Source organism: Phyllopteryx taeniolatus, chromosome 7 (assembly GCF_024500385.1).
Source record: "Phyllopteryx taeniolatus isolate TA_2022b chromosome 7, UOR_Ptae_1.2, whole genome shotgun sequence".
Taxonomy (NCBI): domain Eukaryota; kingdom Metazoa; phylum Chordata; class Actinopteri; order Syngnathiformes; family Syngnathidae; genus Phyllopteryx; species Phyllopteryx taeniolatus.
In genome coordinates, this window is record NC_084508.1 from 2503675 (window position 1) to 2518240 (window position 14566).

Below are 14566 nucleotides of genomic sequence, written 5' to 3' on the forward strand. Positions count from 1 at the left end.
GTTTATCAGTTTGAACATTAAATATCTTGTCTTTGTAGTGTATTCAATTAAATATAGGTTGAACATGATTTGCAAATCATTGTATTCTGTTTTTATTTATGTTTAACACAACGTCCCAACTTCATTGGAATTGGGGTTGTAATACAAGAAACGCATCTCAGCGAATCCGAAGGAAAACATTGATTAAAATTTCAGTTTGTAACCTGGACTTAAAAACATTCAAACTTGGGGCTGACCTCTCTTCTGTTGGCAACTTATTCCATTTGTGTGCAGCAAAATGCTGCTTGACCATGCTTGCTTTGGACTCTGTGCTCCACTATTTGACCTGTCTGTAGCTCTCATAGCCCTACTGGGTTTATATTCCATTAGCATTTCTTTCATGTATCCAGGAACTAAACCATGTAGTAATTTAGAGACCATTAGCAGAACTTTGAAATCTATTCTAAAGCTGACTGGGAGCCAGTGTAAAGACTTTAGAATTGGAGTAATATTCTCTGAGCTCTTTGTTCTGATCAAAACCTGAGCTGCAGCATTCTGAAGTGCTCTTTTGGGAGAGTCCAGTCAGAAGACCATTACAATAGTAAAGTATACTTGAGATAAAAGCATGTATGAGTTGCTCCTGGTCTGCTTGGCACATCCAAGCCTTCACTCTGGATATGTTCTTCAGATGGTAGAAGGCAGTTTTAATAATTAATAATTAATAATTAATTTGATAAGTCAGGTCGGAATCTATCAAGACAACAAGGTTTCGGACTTGGGCTTTGCTTTTTAAAGAGAGTGACTCCAGGTCTTCATTAACAGCAATCCTCTTTTCGTTATTGCCAAAAACAACATTGAAGAAAACTTTGGCTCTTCCAGTTATCTTTTTTAGACAGTGACACAACACCTCAATTGAACTGTAGTCATCTGGAGACACTGCTAATATAACTGTGTGTCATTTGCAAAGCTAAGCCTTTGATGAGGCCGATGACTGTGATGTTGTCTGTAAACTTCAGGAGTTTGACAGCCGTGTGCGTAGAGGTGCAGTCATTCGTGTAGCGAGAGAAGAGCAGCGGAGAGAGGACACAACCTTGGGGCGCCCTGATGCGTGTAAATGAGGTGGTGTTCCCCCAGCCTCACCAGCTGTGTCCTGCCCGTCAGGAAGCTGCGAATTCACTGGCAGATGGCAGGCGAGACAATGAGCTGGAGAAGCTTGGAGGAGAGGAGTTTGGGGATGATGGTGTTGAACGCAGAGCTGAAGTCCACGAACAGGATCCTCGGGTAGGTCCCCACGCCGTCGAGTTATTCTAGGATGAAGAATAATAATAATGCATGTTGACTGCATCATCTGCAGACCTGTTTGCTCGGTAGGCAAACTGCAGGGGGTCCAGCAGGATACCTGTGACGCACTTGAGGTGATCCAGCACGAGGCATTCAAAAGACTTTATGACCACAGATGTCAGGGCGACAGGCCTGTAGTCATTCAGACACAAGATTGCAGGTTTCTTGGGGACTGGGATGATGGAGCATTTGAAACAAACTTCACACAGTTACAGAGATCTATTGAAGATCTGTATGAAGACTGGAGCGAGCTGGTCCGCGCAGACTTTGAGGCAGGATGGGGACACAAGGTCTGAGCCTGCCGCTTTGTTGATCTTTGTCGTTTGAAGATGTGTCTCACCTCCTGTTCGTGGATGGTCAACGTAGAAGTCAGAGGTGTGATGGTGGTCGGTGGTGCGGCTGGTTGGGTGTGGGGTGTGAAAGTTTCCTTTTCAAATCTGCAGTAGAAGGCGTTCAAGTCGTCGGCTAGTCTTTTATTGTTCTCAGCTTGGGGGGGTTGGTCGCTCGTAATTAATATTAATGTATGCCAGAGTCGTTAGCGCTAAAATGTTCTTCTAACTTTACTGCATAGTTTCTCTGCAATATTAATTTCTTTAGTCAGCTGGTTTCTAGCTCGATTATACAGGGCCCTGTCCCCGCTCTGATATGCATCCTCCTTAGCTTGGCGAAGCTGCTTAAGTTTGGCAGTGAACCACGGCTTGTTGTTGTGGAATGTGCGAAATGACTTTCTTGGTACACGCACCTCTTCACAGAAACTGATATAGGATGTGACAGTGTTTGTATATTCATCCAGGCTGCCAGCTGAGTTTTTCAAAGACACTCCAGTCTGTGCAGTCTCGACAGCTTTGAAGTTCTACCTTTGCTTCGTTGGTCCACTTTTTCACTGTAGGCTTCACGGATTTAAGTCTGTATGTTGGTATTACGTGAATTAAGCAGTGATCAGATGAGCCCAGAGCTGCACGAGGCATGCCACGGTATGCGTTATTTAACGTAGTATAGCAGTGGTCTAAAATGCTATTTTTCCTGGTAGGACAGTCGATGTGCTGCTTGAATTTAGGGAGTTTGTTCTCGAGTCTAGCTTTGTTAAAGTCCCCAAGAATAACGAGGGGTGAGTCTGGGTGTTTTTTTTTTCCCCCATTACGTTTACTTGTTCAGCGAGCGTTAGTAGTGTGGAATTCGTGTTAGCTTGAGGAGTGTAAACACCGGCGAGAATGAAAGATGCAAACTCACGAGGCGAGTAAAATGGCTTACAGTTCAAAAACAGCGACTCTAAATCCGGGCTGCAGCGTGTGCTGAGCTCTGTGACGTCAGTACACCATTTTTCATTGATGTAGAAGCATATCCCGCCACCTTTTGTTTTCCCCGATAACTCCGTGATGTGGTCAGCCCGGTGGAGTTGGAAGCCCGGAAGCATTACGGCGCCATCGGGGACAGCCTCACAAAGCTAAGTCTCCGTAAAGCACAAGGCAGCGAAACGTCCGAAGTCTTTACTGGTCTTTGTCCATTTTGTTGGGTAGGGAGTGTGGATTCGCGAGGTGGATCGACGGGAACGCCAATCTGTATCCTCTCTTTCGGAGCTTCACTTCGATGCCGGCGCGCTTCCCCCTTTGTCGCTGACATCTCCATGCGCCATAGACCGCAGCCGACCGACCCCCTGGTGTGTAACTCGGGGGGGGAAAACTGAGCGGATTTGCGAAAGTTGCTGAAAGAAAGTCTGGGGTTGACTCCCTAATGTTTAGCAAGTAATGTTTAGCCTTATCTCTTGTTCCTCTGATTGTTTGGGAACAACTGCATCTTTTTGTCCTTCAGCCATTTCAACAAGGCCAGTGTTTTCCTTTCAGGCCGCTGAATGACGTACACAGTAAAAAATGTTGGCAGTCAATAATTGCACATAGCACTTTTGTTAGGAGAACAATGAAATCTTGCTTCAGTACCCGATTGCTGCTTGACAACATCCAGGGGCCCCTGTGTGTATAATGACACATTTCACAGTTGGGTGCTCATTAGTGATCGCTAGGATTTTTTTTAGAGATATCAGACACCATGTCATCGGTAAGAAACAGTAGTTTGGTGCAAAATGTTTTACATCCTTGACAGCTCCATCACCAACTAGACATCTAGAGGTAAAAATTTAAGATTAAAATTAAATTTGCCTCATTTCTTTGCTTTTTTGTTTTGGCCTACAACTTGAGCCAGGCCCATCTTGCACCTGATGCCTGCTTCAAGATGTCCCACATGAATAGCACCCCCCTCTTTAAGCACTCTCATTCTGGAGAAGAATTTACTAAAATCATCGTCTGTTTAACTTCAGCGGCACGGTGGACGATTGGTTAGAGATTCAGCCTCACAGTTCTGAGGACCCGGGTTCAATCCCCGTCCCTGCCTGTGTGGAGTTTGCATGTTCTCCCCGTGCCTGCGTGGGTTTTCTCCGGGCACTCCGGTTTCCTCCCACATCCCAAAAACATGCATTAATTGGAGACTCTAAATTGCCCCCCGTAGGTGTGAATGTGAGTGCGGATGGTTGTTTGTTTGTATGTGCCCTGCGATTGGCTGGCAACCAGTTCAGGGTGTACCCAGCCTCCTGCCCGATGACAGCTGGGATAGGCTCCAGCACGCCTGCGACCCTAGTGAGGAGAAGCGGCTCAGAAAATGGATGGATGGATGGATGGCACGGTGAACGATTGGTTAGAGATTCAGCCTCACAGTTCTGAGGACCCGGGTTCAATCCCCGGCCCTGCCTGTGTGGAGTTTGCATGTTCTCCCCGTGCCTGCGTGGGTTTTCTCCGGGCACTCCGGTTTCCTCCCACATCCCAAAAACATGCATTAATTGGAGACTCTAAATTGCCCCCCGTAGGTGTGAATGTGAGTGCGGATGGTTGTTTGTTTGTATGTGCCCTGCGATTGGCTGGCTGTACCCCGGCTCCTGCCCGATGACAGCTGGGATAGGCTCCAGCACGCCCGCGACCCTAGTGAGGAGAAGCGGCTCAGAAAATGGATGGATGGATGTTTAACTTCATTTTTCACCAAAGGCTAACCCCAAATGCATCCTCAAGGAAAATATTAAATACAGTATTTTTCGGTGTTTATTTGCCATTTCTGAATTTGAAGTTACTTCATTCTGTGTTGTGACATAATCCCTAAAAATCCTCCCCACCTCCATCAGAACCCTAGCGGTGTTCTGTTATTGGACTTCTGTGTTCATCACGGGTTGTCCATATCGAACACCATGTTCAAGCATAAGGGTGTCCACACATGCACTTAGCACCAGGACACCCGAGGTCCCAGTTCGATGATAGACTTTGTTGTCATGTCATCGGACTTGCGGTCGTATGTCTTGGACACTCGGGTGAAGAGAGGGACAGAGCTGTCAACTGATCACCACCTGGTGGTGAGTTGGCTGCAATGGTGGGGAAGATACCCGTCCGACGTGGCAGGTCCAAACATATAGTGAGGGCTTGCGGGAACGTCTGACATGATCCCCTGTTTCAATTCCTACCTCTGACAGATCTTTGTGAACACATGTTCCGGAGGAGGCGGGGGACTTCGAGTGCGAGTGGACCATGTTCCGCGCCTCCATTGCTGAGGCAGCCGACCGGAGCTGTGGCCGTAAGGTGGTCGGTGCCTGTCGTGGCGTCAGGAGGGGGAAGCAGTGAACCATCAACGTGTATAGTGGGGTTGGGGCACTGCTGACCTTGACACGGGACGTTGTGAGTCGGTGGGGAGAACACTTCGAAGACCTCCTCAATTTCGTCGACACGCCTTCCCATGAGGAAGCAGAGTCTGGGTTCTCTGAGGGGGGCTCTCGTATCTCTGGGGTTGACGTCGCTTAAAAAGCTTACGACGGTTAAAAAGCTCCTTGGTGGCAAGGCCCCAGGGGTTGATGAGATTCGCCCGGAGTTCGTAAAGGCTTTGGATGTTGTGGGGCTGTCCTGGTTGACACACCTCTGCAACATCGCATGGACATCGGGGACAGTGCCTCTGGATTGGCAGATTGGGTGGTGGTCCCCCTTTTTAAGAAGGGGAGACCGCAGGGTGTGTTCCAACTACAGGGGGATCACACTCTTCAGCTTCCCTGGTAAGGTCTGTTCAGGGGTGCTGGAAGCCGAATCTCAGATTCAGGAGGAGCAGTGTGGTTTTCATCCTGGCCATGGAACGGTGGCACAGCTCTACACTATCTGCAGGGTCCTCAAGGGTGCATGGGAGTTTGCCCAACCAGCTATCATGCACACCTCAGACAGACAAATCTTTTCTGTGTTCAAATATCAGCTCTGATGTTTCTGTGTCGTTAACATTTTTCCTGTGCTTGCATGGCTTTTCTCTGGACACAGTTTTCCACCGACATTCACAAACATGATAACATGATCATGTTGATGAACAATAAACTACATGAACAAACATGATTATAGACTCTAAATTGTCCATAAGTGTCAATGTGAGTTTGAAGCACTGTTTATCTGTGGCTTGTGATATACTGGTGAACAGTCCAGGGTACAGTATATCCCACCTCTAGCCGAAAGTCAGCTAGGATAGGCTCCAGCACATCCATAACCCAGAACAGGATAAACTGTAGAAAATGGAGGGATGGATGGACTTGGATTCACGTATGAGGTCTTTTTTGCACGAGTAAGAGAGACGATGCGATAATCGATACATAAACATCAATTCACATAGCGAAAGAAGAGATAATGGTTCACCTGTTTGACACAGACAGCCTGAGAAAGTGCAGCGGAATGAGCAGAATGTGTGTGTGTGCGTGTGTGTGCGTGCGTGCGTGGGTGCGTGCATGCGTGCGTGTGTGTGTGTGTGTGTGTGTGTGTGTGTGTGCGTGCGTGTGTGTGTTGTTCATGTGCATGTGTTGCCTGCAAAAACATTTTTGGGAGTACTGGTAAAAGACACTGGCATTAAATGACCCACTATGAAGAAAACTAGCTCATGGGAGAAACATTGGACATACCACATACCAAACACAAACACATAAGCATATAAAAGCTTTCATGACCACACACATTCACACAATAACAGTGACGCCACATCTTGTGAGGGAGTCGAAGATGCTCATAACACGTGGCAATGATGAAACTGAAAAGGAGAAACTTGAGCAAGTGTGCAGTTTCTAGGGGTTGGTGTAACAAAATTCTGATGATGAAATTACATGAATCTGCTTCTTCTAATCAATATGCAGAGGCAAAAAAACAAGAAAGGTACTGCTGTTTTTAGCAAGACGGACATAAAAGAACACCACACAAACTAGTTTGCAGTGAAGTAAAACATTTTTGTTACGGGTGAACTACAAAGTGATGGATGACAAATGTATTCATTGTGTATCCTGACTCCTGACATGGAAACCATTGGTGTTGGGCAGCATACTTTACTACAGTCTGAATATCAACATTCCTCCGGCTTTATGCTTAATTATTCAGAATGTAAAGGACTTATGCTTGTCAGTCAACACATAAACAGTATGAGGTCAAAATATGTCTCACATGATTAATAGGTTAGGTACTACTGTTTGTCCAGATGCGTCTTCCTTATTCATTGTTGATTTGAAATAATTTCAGAAAATCTGTCTAACTCATTAACCTAAAAGTACATACAGTGCAGACAAAAATGTTAACTAAAAAAAGTCTGCACTTCAGTGTGATATGATCTCGAAGACACTGGAAAAATTTGAACGGAGAAGCAATAAACAATAAGACTCAGCATCTGGAAATATTGTCAAAAGTGAAAGACACCAGATTGCAATATTTAATGGTGCCCAAAATCTGTCACAAGGGCCTCATGATGCTCAGCTCAGCAGTTTTCGTGCATCGCTTTAGTAGATAATCTAGGTTGGACGGCTCTGCCCAGCCAATTTAAGAACATATGCACAACTTGACTTACCGCAACTTTAACTGCTGACTTGAGTATGTGTCCTGTATACTTGATGTATACTTATATGCTTAAATTAAATAGATAGCCGAGTATCTCAGAAAACCCCTCCCTAAAACGCATTGAAGAAAGGCTAAAGGCAGTCATCCAGGAGAGAAATAAAGACATTGTTTGTGTGTGAGTGTACTGCCATGCATGTGTGAGTGGTCATCAGGTTTTTTTTTTTTTTTTTTTGGTTTTGTTTTTAATGGGCCCATCTATAGGGACTCTGCTTCCCATCATTAGTAATTCAATTTGCGCTTTATTAGCTGCTCTTATCAAAGACACAGACAGAAACAACCAGCTTTCCTCACTCCATCTTCCTCTTCACTCACCCCAGCACCACCTTTTCTAAGTCTTGAATTCTGAATCCCCCATCTTTAATTAGATAATCATGTGTTACCACTGCAGGTTAATTAGGTTACACACGACAAAAAAGTAGGGACAGTCAATGAAGAAGGCGTGAGTTGGGAAAAGAATGAAGGAGGGTTGCAGGATGGATAAAGTTGGATTAAAGAATCAGAAACAGCACTGATAAGACACAAGAGCCATTGGGACAAATAAAGCTTAACGTTAATAGTGATGGCTTTTTTAATGTCTTCTGACTCCACTGACTCTGGAAAATTATGCCAAAACGGGCATGAGGCGTGTAGGGTACACACAGATTGACCGGAGGGCTGGAGGGGCAACAGAATGGGTGGGGGGGACTGTAAAAACAATGATTGCTTTCAATTAGGTTAAGCCTATATTCTCCAGTTCGTTAAAACAATCCAATTTGCAAAATGATAATTATGCATTAGCTCCTTTTTATCTACTGGAGAGAGAGCAGTGCCAAGGCCTGATAGCAGTGGCACTGACTCCCTCCGCCTCTAAATTATCTGCTATCTGCACTTGTTCACCATCAAGGCTGAAGTGGGCAATCAATTAACCTCCTTCTTCCCTTTAGTCCAGTTAACCGCTCCTGAGACTCTTAGCAACATAACGCAAGAACTGCTGCCCTCTACTGGAGAAAGAAAAAAGCTTCCAGACGTACAGTTGACACTGATACTTTACAATTGTTGTTTTCGCTCTAGTTGTGTGTACTGATAACTCCAAATCTGCTTAGCCAATTTCCAATTTATAAACATCACTTATTTATATCAAGATGAAAGGCATCACAGCCACCTACTTTGCGGCAAGGGTGTTTTTACAGTTCTTGCCACTCGTGGCTGCTTATAAATTTGACGTATAGTGTAGATTAAAACAGTATTTGCCGAGATGCTGATTGTTTATTGGTCTGCAGCGGGGCCTCAGACCAATCACTATCAAATGAGATTCTAGGTATCAAAGATTTTGTTCCTCTTTTGGAGAAGTTGGGAGTTGTTAAACTCCCCTGGTGAAATAAGTATGCAAGTTCAACTATGCCATGTGATGAAAGTAGAAATATGAGTGAGCCATCTTGCATCCTCTATTACTGTTGTGTTCCACTGGCATATTTAAGTTTACAATTTTAAGTACCACCCTAAAAAAATTTTTGAGACTGTCAGCCAATGCTATTGCATTTAGAATTCGCTGCTTTGGTGTGAAATACATTCGTGAACCAACCCTCTGAATGTAACAAACACTGATATGCACACATAAACAACACATACTCTGAAATGACAAAAATATGTATATCTTATTAAATAAACTCAAACCTCCACATTCCTTCGTCACAGCGGCAATGATGGAAACCTACAGTAATAAATTTAACTAAAACTCCCAAGGCCTGAATTAAAAAGGAACATTTGATTCAAATCACAATCCAATAATTGAATAAGAAAGAATGTTAACATCACATTAAAACAACACGAATCAGTGTGAAAAAAGAGAATACATACCACAAATTAACTAACAACAATTTACCATAGCAAGTACAAGACAACTTCCGAGCCAGACAAAACGTGTTCCTCTTTTTAACAAAACAGTTGAAATCTCAGTGGACAAAATGATTATGGCATATTCATAGTATTTGTCCCAAATAAATCTGTGGTGTGGGGACACACGACTGGGTGTATTACTTACTTGTTCTCGATGAAGTAGGAGAAAGTCGTCTCAACTTGTGTTTCCCAAAAGAAACAAGCTCCCTGGTGTGAGTCCTTCGAGCTCCTATAGGAGTCCTCGTCAGGCTGTGTATGTGGCTCCTTGTAGAGTGTTTTGCAGCCGGTGGTAGGCCTCCCTTCACTGACCTGCTTCCATTTGGACTTGCATATGAACGAAAACAGGAGTAAATCAGAATCACAGTGAAATTTGTGATGGACAAAATGTAGACTGTTTTAAATGATGGTCATCAAATTATAGTTAGTAAATTTGTTGAATTATGCCATCTAAGTTAGACTGTAGAGAATATTTATGGATGGTAGAACAAAAGGTCTATGGCTACAATAATGTAATGCCAGATATATCACTTAAGCCAATTTTTTTATTTCCTTAAAAAAAATAAAAAAATAAAAACATTTTAAATCCACAAGCACCTGTGAGTGAGGAGGATAAATCGAGTGGCTGTCATAAATTCTTGTATAGAGAAGATCGCAAGACTCCTTCCTAAAGGCGGAACAGCCACATTGAAAGGGACAAACTGAGAACCAAACCGCCATCATCGGGTTTGTGGAAGACTTTTTCTCAAAGCTATATATGAAAATGCTTGGTTGTGTTGTGTTTGAATAATTTAGCAAAACATAATGCCTAGGGCGGCATGGTTGGCCGACTGGTTAGCACATCTGCCTCACAGTTTGGCAGACCGGGGTTCAAATCCTGGCCTCGCCTGTGTGCAGTTTGCATGTTCTCCCCGTGCCTGTTCTTATTTTTAAGAGTAAAAATTTAAAAACGGCAGAGTTTAGCATTTTGAACCACTTCAACGTGGGTTTGAACCGCATCATTAAAAATAATTAAAATGAAAAATAATTTGAGGTAAATTTTCATTTTTACCGTAGCGATACGCCCTAGAAGTGAGATAGGTAGGCTGTTCCAACGTGTTGTCGTCCCCCAAAAAATTCTAGTAGAGGTTCAGTACGTGATTTTGATTATTTTACTCTGTACATTTTGCTGTGGCGGCACGGTGTGCAACTGGTTAGCACATCTGCCTCACAATTCTGAGGACCCGGGTTCAAATCGGGCCTCCCCTGTTTGGCGTTTGCATCTTCTCCCCGAGTGAGTTTTCTCTGGGGACTCCGGTTTCCTCCCACATCCCAAAAAGGTTAATTGAAGACTTTAAATTGCCCGTAGGTGTGAATGCGAGTGCGAATGGTTGTTTGTTTATATGTGCCCTGCAATTGGCTGGCGACCAGTTCAGAGTGTACTCCCCCTCTTGCCTGAAGATAGCTGGGATAGGCTCCAGCTCGCCGGCGACCCTAGCGAGGATAAGCGGTACAGAAAATGGATGGATGGATAATGCCTAGCCTGCAATCTAACCTCAGCTCTACAGCCCGCTATCCATTTCACCGTCAATACAGCACGCCTGTGCCATTAATTTGAGCAACAGACAAGTCAATTTATAAGGTGGTCCTTCAACGATCACGTTAACAGTTGTCTGCATTTCCATCACATCTATTATTGAATCAACTTAAAGTTTATCAAATAATTTTTTTAATTACTGTTTATTAACACGAGACGGAGTGATGTCTCGGCAACCTTTTTGAAACAGGTACTACTTGGTTACTGATTAATGCGAAGGGCTGCTAGTTATATATGCACTTTTGAGGCTGCTGCAGGTTCAACTACCTGTAAACTAAAGGCTAATCAATACTACAACTGCAAATAAATTCCACTGACTGTTATTTCCCCCATAACTTGATTACGAGACAGTTACTGATTGGGTCCATACCATGTCAGAAAATGGGCAAAAAAAAATGTCTTAATTGTTTTTCAAAGTAAAAGCAGATGTTTGCAAATTTGTTATTTTCATCAAACAAGGATAATCAGTCTGCTGTCATAGAGGACTACAGAAATTTGCAAATATTTACTGTTGAGAGGCTGAAATCAGACGATTTGGACAATTTTAAGTTAAAGGGGAACTAAACCCCCAATTTTCTTTTGCAAAAATATGTTTTATACGCCAAAACTAGTCTAAGTATTCTGATTAATATTGCATTTGTGCAGTAACAATTAAACAGATTAATTGTTAATGGTTGAACCGAACCCCTCCTGGAAGCCGTCACCTTATCGTGGTGGAGGGGTTTGTGTGTCCCAATGATCCTAGGAGCCAAGTTATCTGGGACTTCACGCCCCTGGTAGGGTCACCCATGGCAAACAGGTCCAAGGTGAGGGACCAGACAAAGCACGGCTAAAAGACTATGATGAAAAATATTAATGGATTTAAGTTTCCCTTGCCTGGATGTGGGTCACCAGGCCCCCCCCCCCCCCTCTGGATCCAGGCCTGGAGGTGGGACTCGAAGGAGAGCGCCTGGTGGCCAGCCTGCACCCATAGGGCCCAGCCCGAAAGGGTAACGAGGGTCCCCCTGCCCATGGGCTCACCAACTGCGGGAGGGGCCACAGTTGTCGGGTGCAGTATGAGCTGGGCGGTGGCCGAATGCAGGGACCTTGTCGATCTGATCCCCGGCTACAGAAGCTGGCTCTAGGGATGTGGAATGTCACCTCTTTGGCAGAGAAGGAGCCAGAGCTGGTGTGTGAGGTCGAGAAGTTCCCACGAGATATAGTCGGGCTCGCCTCCACACACGGCTTGGCTTCTGTGTAACGCTGGTCCCCCTTCCCATGGGCTCACCACCTGTGGGAGTGGCCATAGGGGTCGGGTGCTGTGTGAGCTGGGCGGTGGCCGAAGGTAGGGACCTTGGTGATCCGATCCCCGGCTACAAAAGCTGGGTCTACGAATGTAGAATGTCACCTTTCTGGCGGGGAAGGAGCCCGAGCTGGTGTGTAAGGTCGAGAAGTTCCGACGATATATAGTCGGGCTCGCCTCCACACACGGCTTGGCCTCTGTTACAAGTGCTCGCGAGAGCGGTTGGACTCTCTTCCACTCTGGAGTTGCCCACGGTGTGAGGCGCCGAGCAGGTGTGGGTACACTTATTGCCTCCGGCTCGGCGCCTGTACGTTGGGGTTCACCCCGGTGTAGGAGAGGGTAGCCTCCCTCCGCCTTTGGGCGGGGGGACGGGTCCTGACTGTTGTTTGTGCCTATGCACCAAATAGCAGTTCAGAACCCGAGTGGTGTTCTGTTATTGGACTTCTGTGCTCACCATGGATTGTCCATAACGAACACCATGTTCAAACATAAAAGTGTCCACACGTGCACTTGGCACCAGGACACCCTCGGCCGCAGTTCGATGATCAACTTTGTGGTCGTGTCATCGGACTTGCGGCCGCATGTCTTGGACACTCGGGTGAAGAGAGGGGCGCAGCTGTCAACTGATCACCACCTGGTTGTGAGTTGGCTGCAATGGTGGGGAAGATACCGGTCCGACGTGGCAGGCCCAAACATATTGTGATCGCCTGCTGGGAACGTCTGACATGTCAGACGAAGTTTCAATTCCTACCTCTGAAAGAAGTTTGTGAACTCACGTTCCGGGGGAGGCGGGGGACATTGAGTGCGAGTGGACCATGTTCCGCGCCTCCATTGCTGAGGCGGCCGACCGGAGCTGTGTCCGTCAGGTGGTCGGTGCCTGTCGTGGCGGCAATCCTCGAACCCGTTGGTGGACACCAACGGTGAGGGATGCCATCAGAGCTGAAGAAGGAGTCCTATCGGGCCTTTTTGGCCTGTGGGACTCCTGAGGCAGGTGATGGGTGCCGGCTAGCCAAGCGGAATGCAGCTTTGGTGGTCGCTGAAGCAAAAAGCTTGGCCATGGGAGGAGTTCGGTGAGGCCATGTAGAAAGATTGTAGTGGGGATGGGGTGCTGCTGACCTTGACTCGGGACGTTGTGAGTCGGTAGGGAGAATACTTCGAAGACCTCCTCAATCCCACTGACACACCTTCAGAGTCTGGGTTCTCTGAGGCGCTCTCTCCTATCTCTTGGGTTGAGGTCACCGAGGTGGTAAAAAAGTTTCAAGATTTGCCCAGATTTGCTAAACGCTCTGGATGTTGTGGGGCTGTCCTGGTTGACACTCCTCTGCAACATCGCGTGGACATCGCAGACAGTATATCAGTATATCAATATATATATTGGCAGGCTGGGGGTGGTGGTCCCTCTTTTTAAGAAGGGGGACCGGAGGGTGTGTTCCAACTACAGGGGGATCACACTCCTCAGCCTCCCTGGTAAGGTCTATTCAGGGGTGCTGGAGAGGAGGGTCCGTCGGGAAGTTGAATCTCTGATTCAGGAGGACCAGTGTGGGTTTTTGTCCCGGCCGTGGAACGGTGGACCAGCTCTTCACCCTCAGCACGGTCCTCGAGGGTGCATGGGAGTTCACCCAACCAGTCTACATGTGTTTTGTGGACTTGGAGAAGGCGTTCGACCGTGTCCCTCACGGAGTCCTGTGGGGGGTGCTTCGGGAGTATGGGCTACCGAACCTCCTGATACGGGCTGTTCGGTGCATGTACGACCAGTGTCAGAGTTTGGTCCGCATTGCCGGGAGTAAGTCCGACCCGTTTCTGCTGAGGGCTGGACTACGCAAATTCTGTTCATAACTTTTATGGACAGAATTTCTAGGCGTAGCCAATGCGTAGAGGGCGTCCGGTTTGGTGGCCTCAGTATTGCATCTCTGCTTTTTGCAGAGGATGTGGTTCTGTTGGCTTCATCAAGCCGTGATCTCCAACTCTCACTGAAATAATAAATAAGTTTTGTTTCCCTTTGAAAAATGGCTCACATCAATAGATTATATAAAAAAAAAAGTTCTCAATTAATTTGGTAATCGATGAGTTGCCAATTCACAGATTCATTGTTGCACCACTACTTACCTGTTGAAATGAAAAGTACGACAGGCATTCTCTCTGCCTTGGAAGCAATTTCAAAACATATTACGTTAGGGGTGTGCACAACTTTACAATATAAATTGAGATTCCCATGAGGAAGTGGAAAGTTTGTCGCCCCCCCGACAATATGTCTAAGTTTGACACACAATATACAGACCCTTTCCAAAAAAATTTAATATCATGGAAAAGTTTATTTATTTCCATAATTCCGTTCAAAAAGTAAGTTTCACATATTATAGATTCAGGGCCCACAATTTAAACAATTTCACTTTTTACCTAATTTGGGCTTCCAGCTCATCAAACCCACAAAATCAGAAATTCAAAAAAATAGAATACTGTGAAGAAATCACAATTTCTCAGTTTTGGTAGGGAAAAAAGGAATTAGGGTCACATTAAATCAATCAAAATATGGTACTCTCAAAACTATATGTTCATCTTCAATACTTGGTTGGGAATCCCTTTGCT

The 14566-nt window shown here is 45.5% G+C and overlaps 1 protein-coding gene across 5 annotated transcripts in view; it reads right to left on the reverse strand.

Moving 5' to 3' along the window:
* The window catches only part of zc3h3 (zinc finger CCCH-type containing 3), a 109822-nt gene that overhangs the window by 81319 nt on the left and 13937 nt on the right, over window positions 1-14566 (reverse strand). For all 5 annotated transcript variants that reach the window (XM_061778053.1, XM_061778052.1, XM_061778054.1 and 2 more), the window contains one exon: window positions 9271-9449. In XM_061778053.1, the coding sequence (XP_061634037.1) occupies window positions 9271-9449 (179 nt within the window). The remainder of the gene's footprint in view (window positions 1-9270; window positions 9450-14566) is intronic.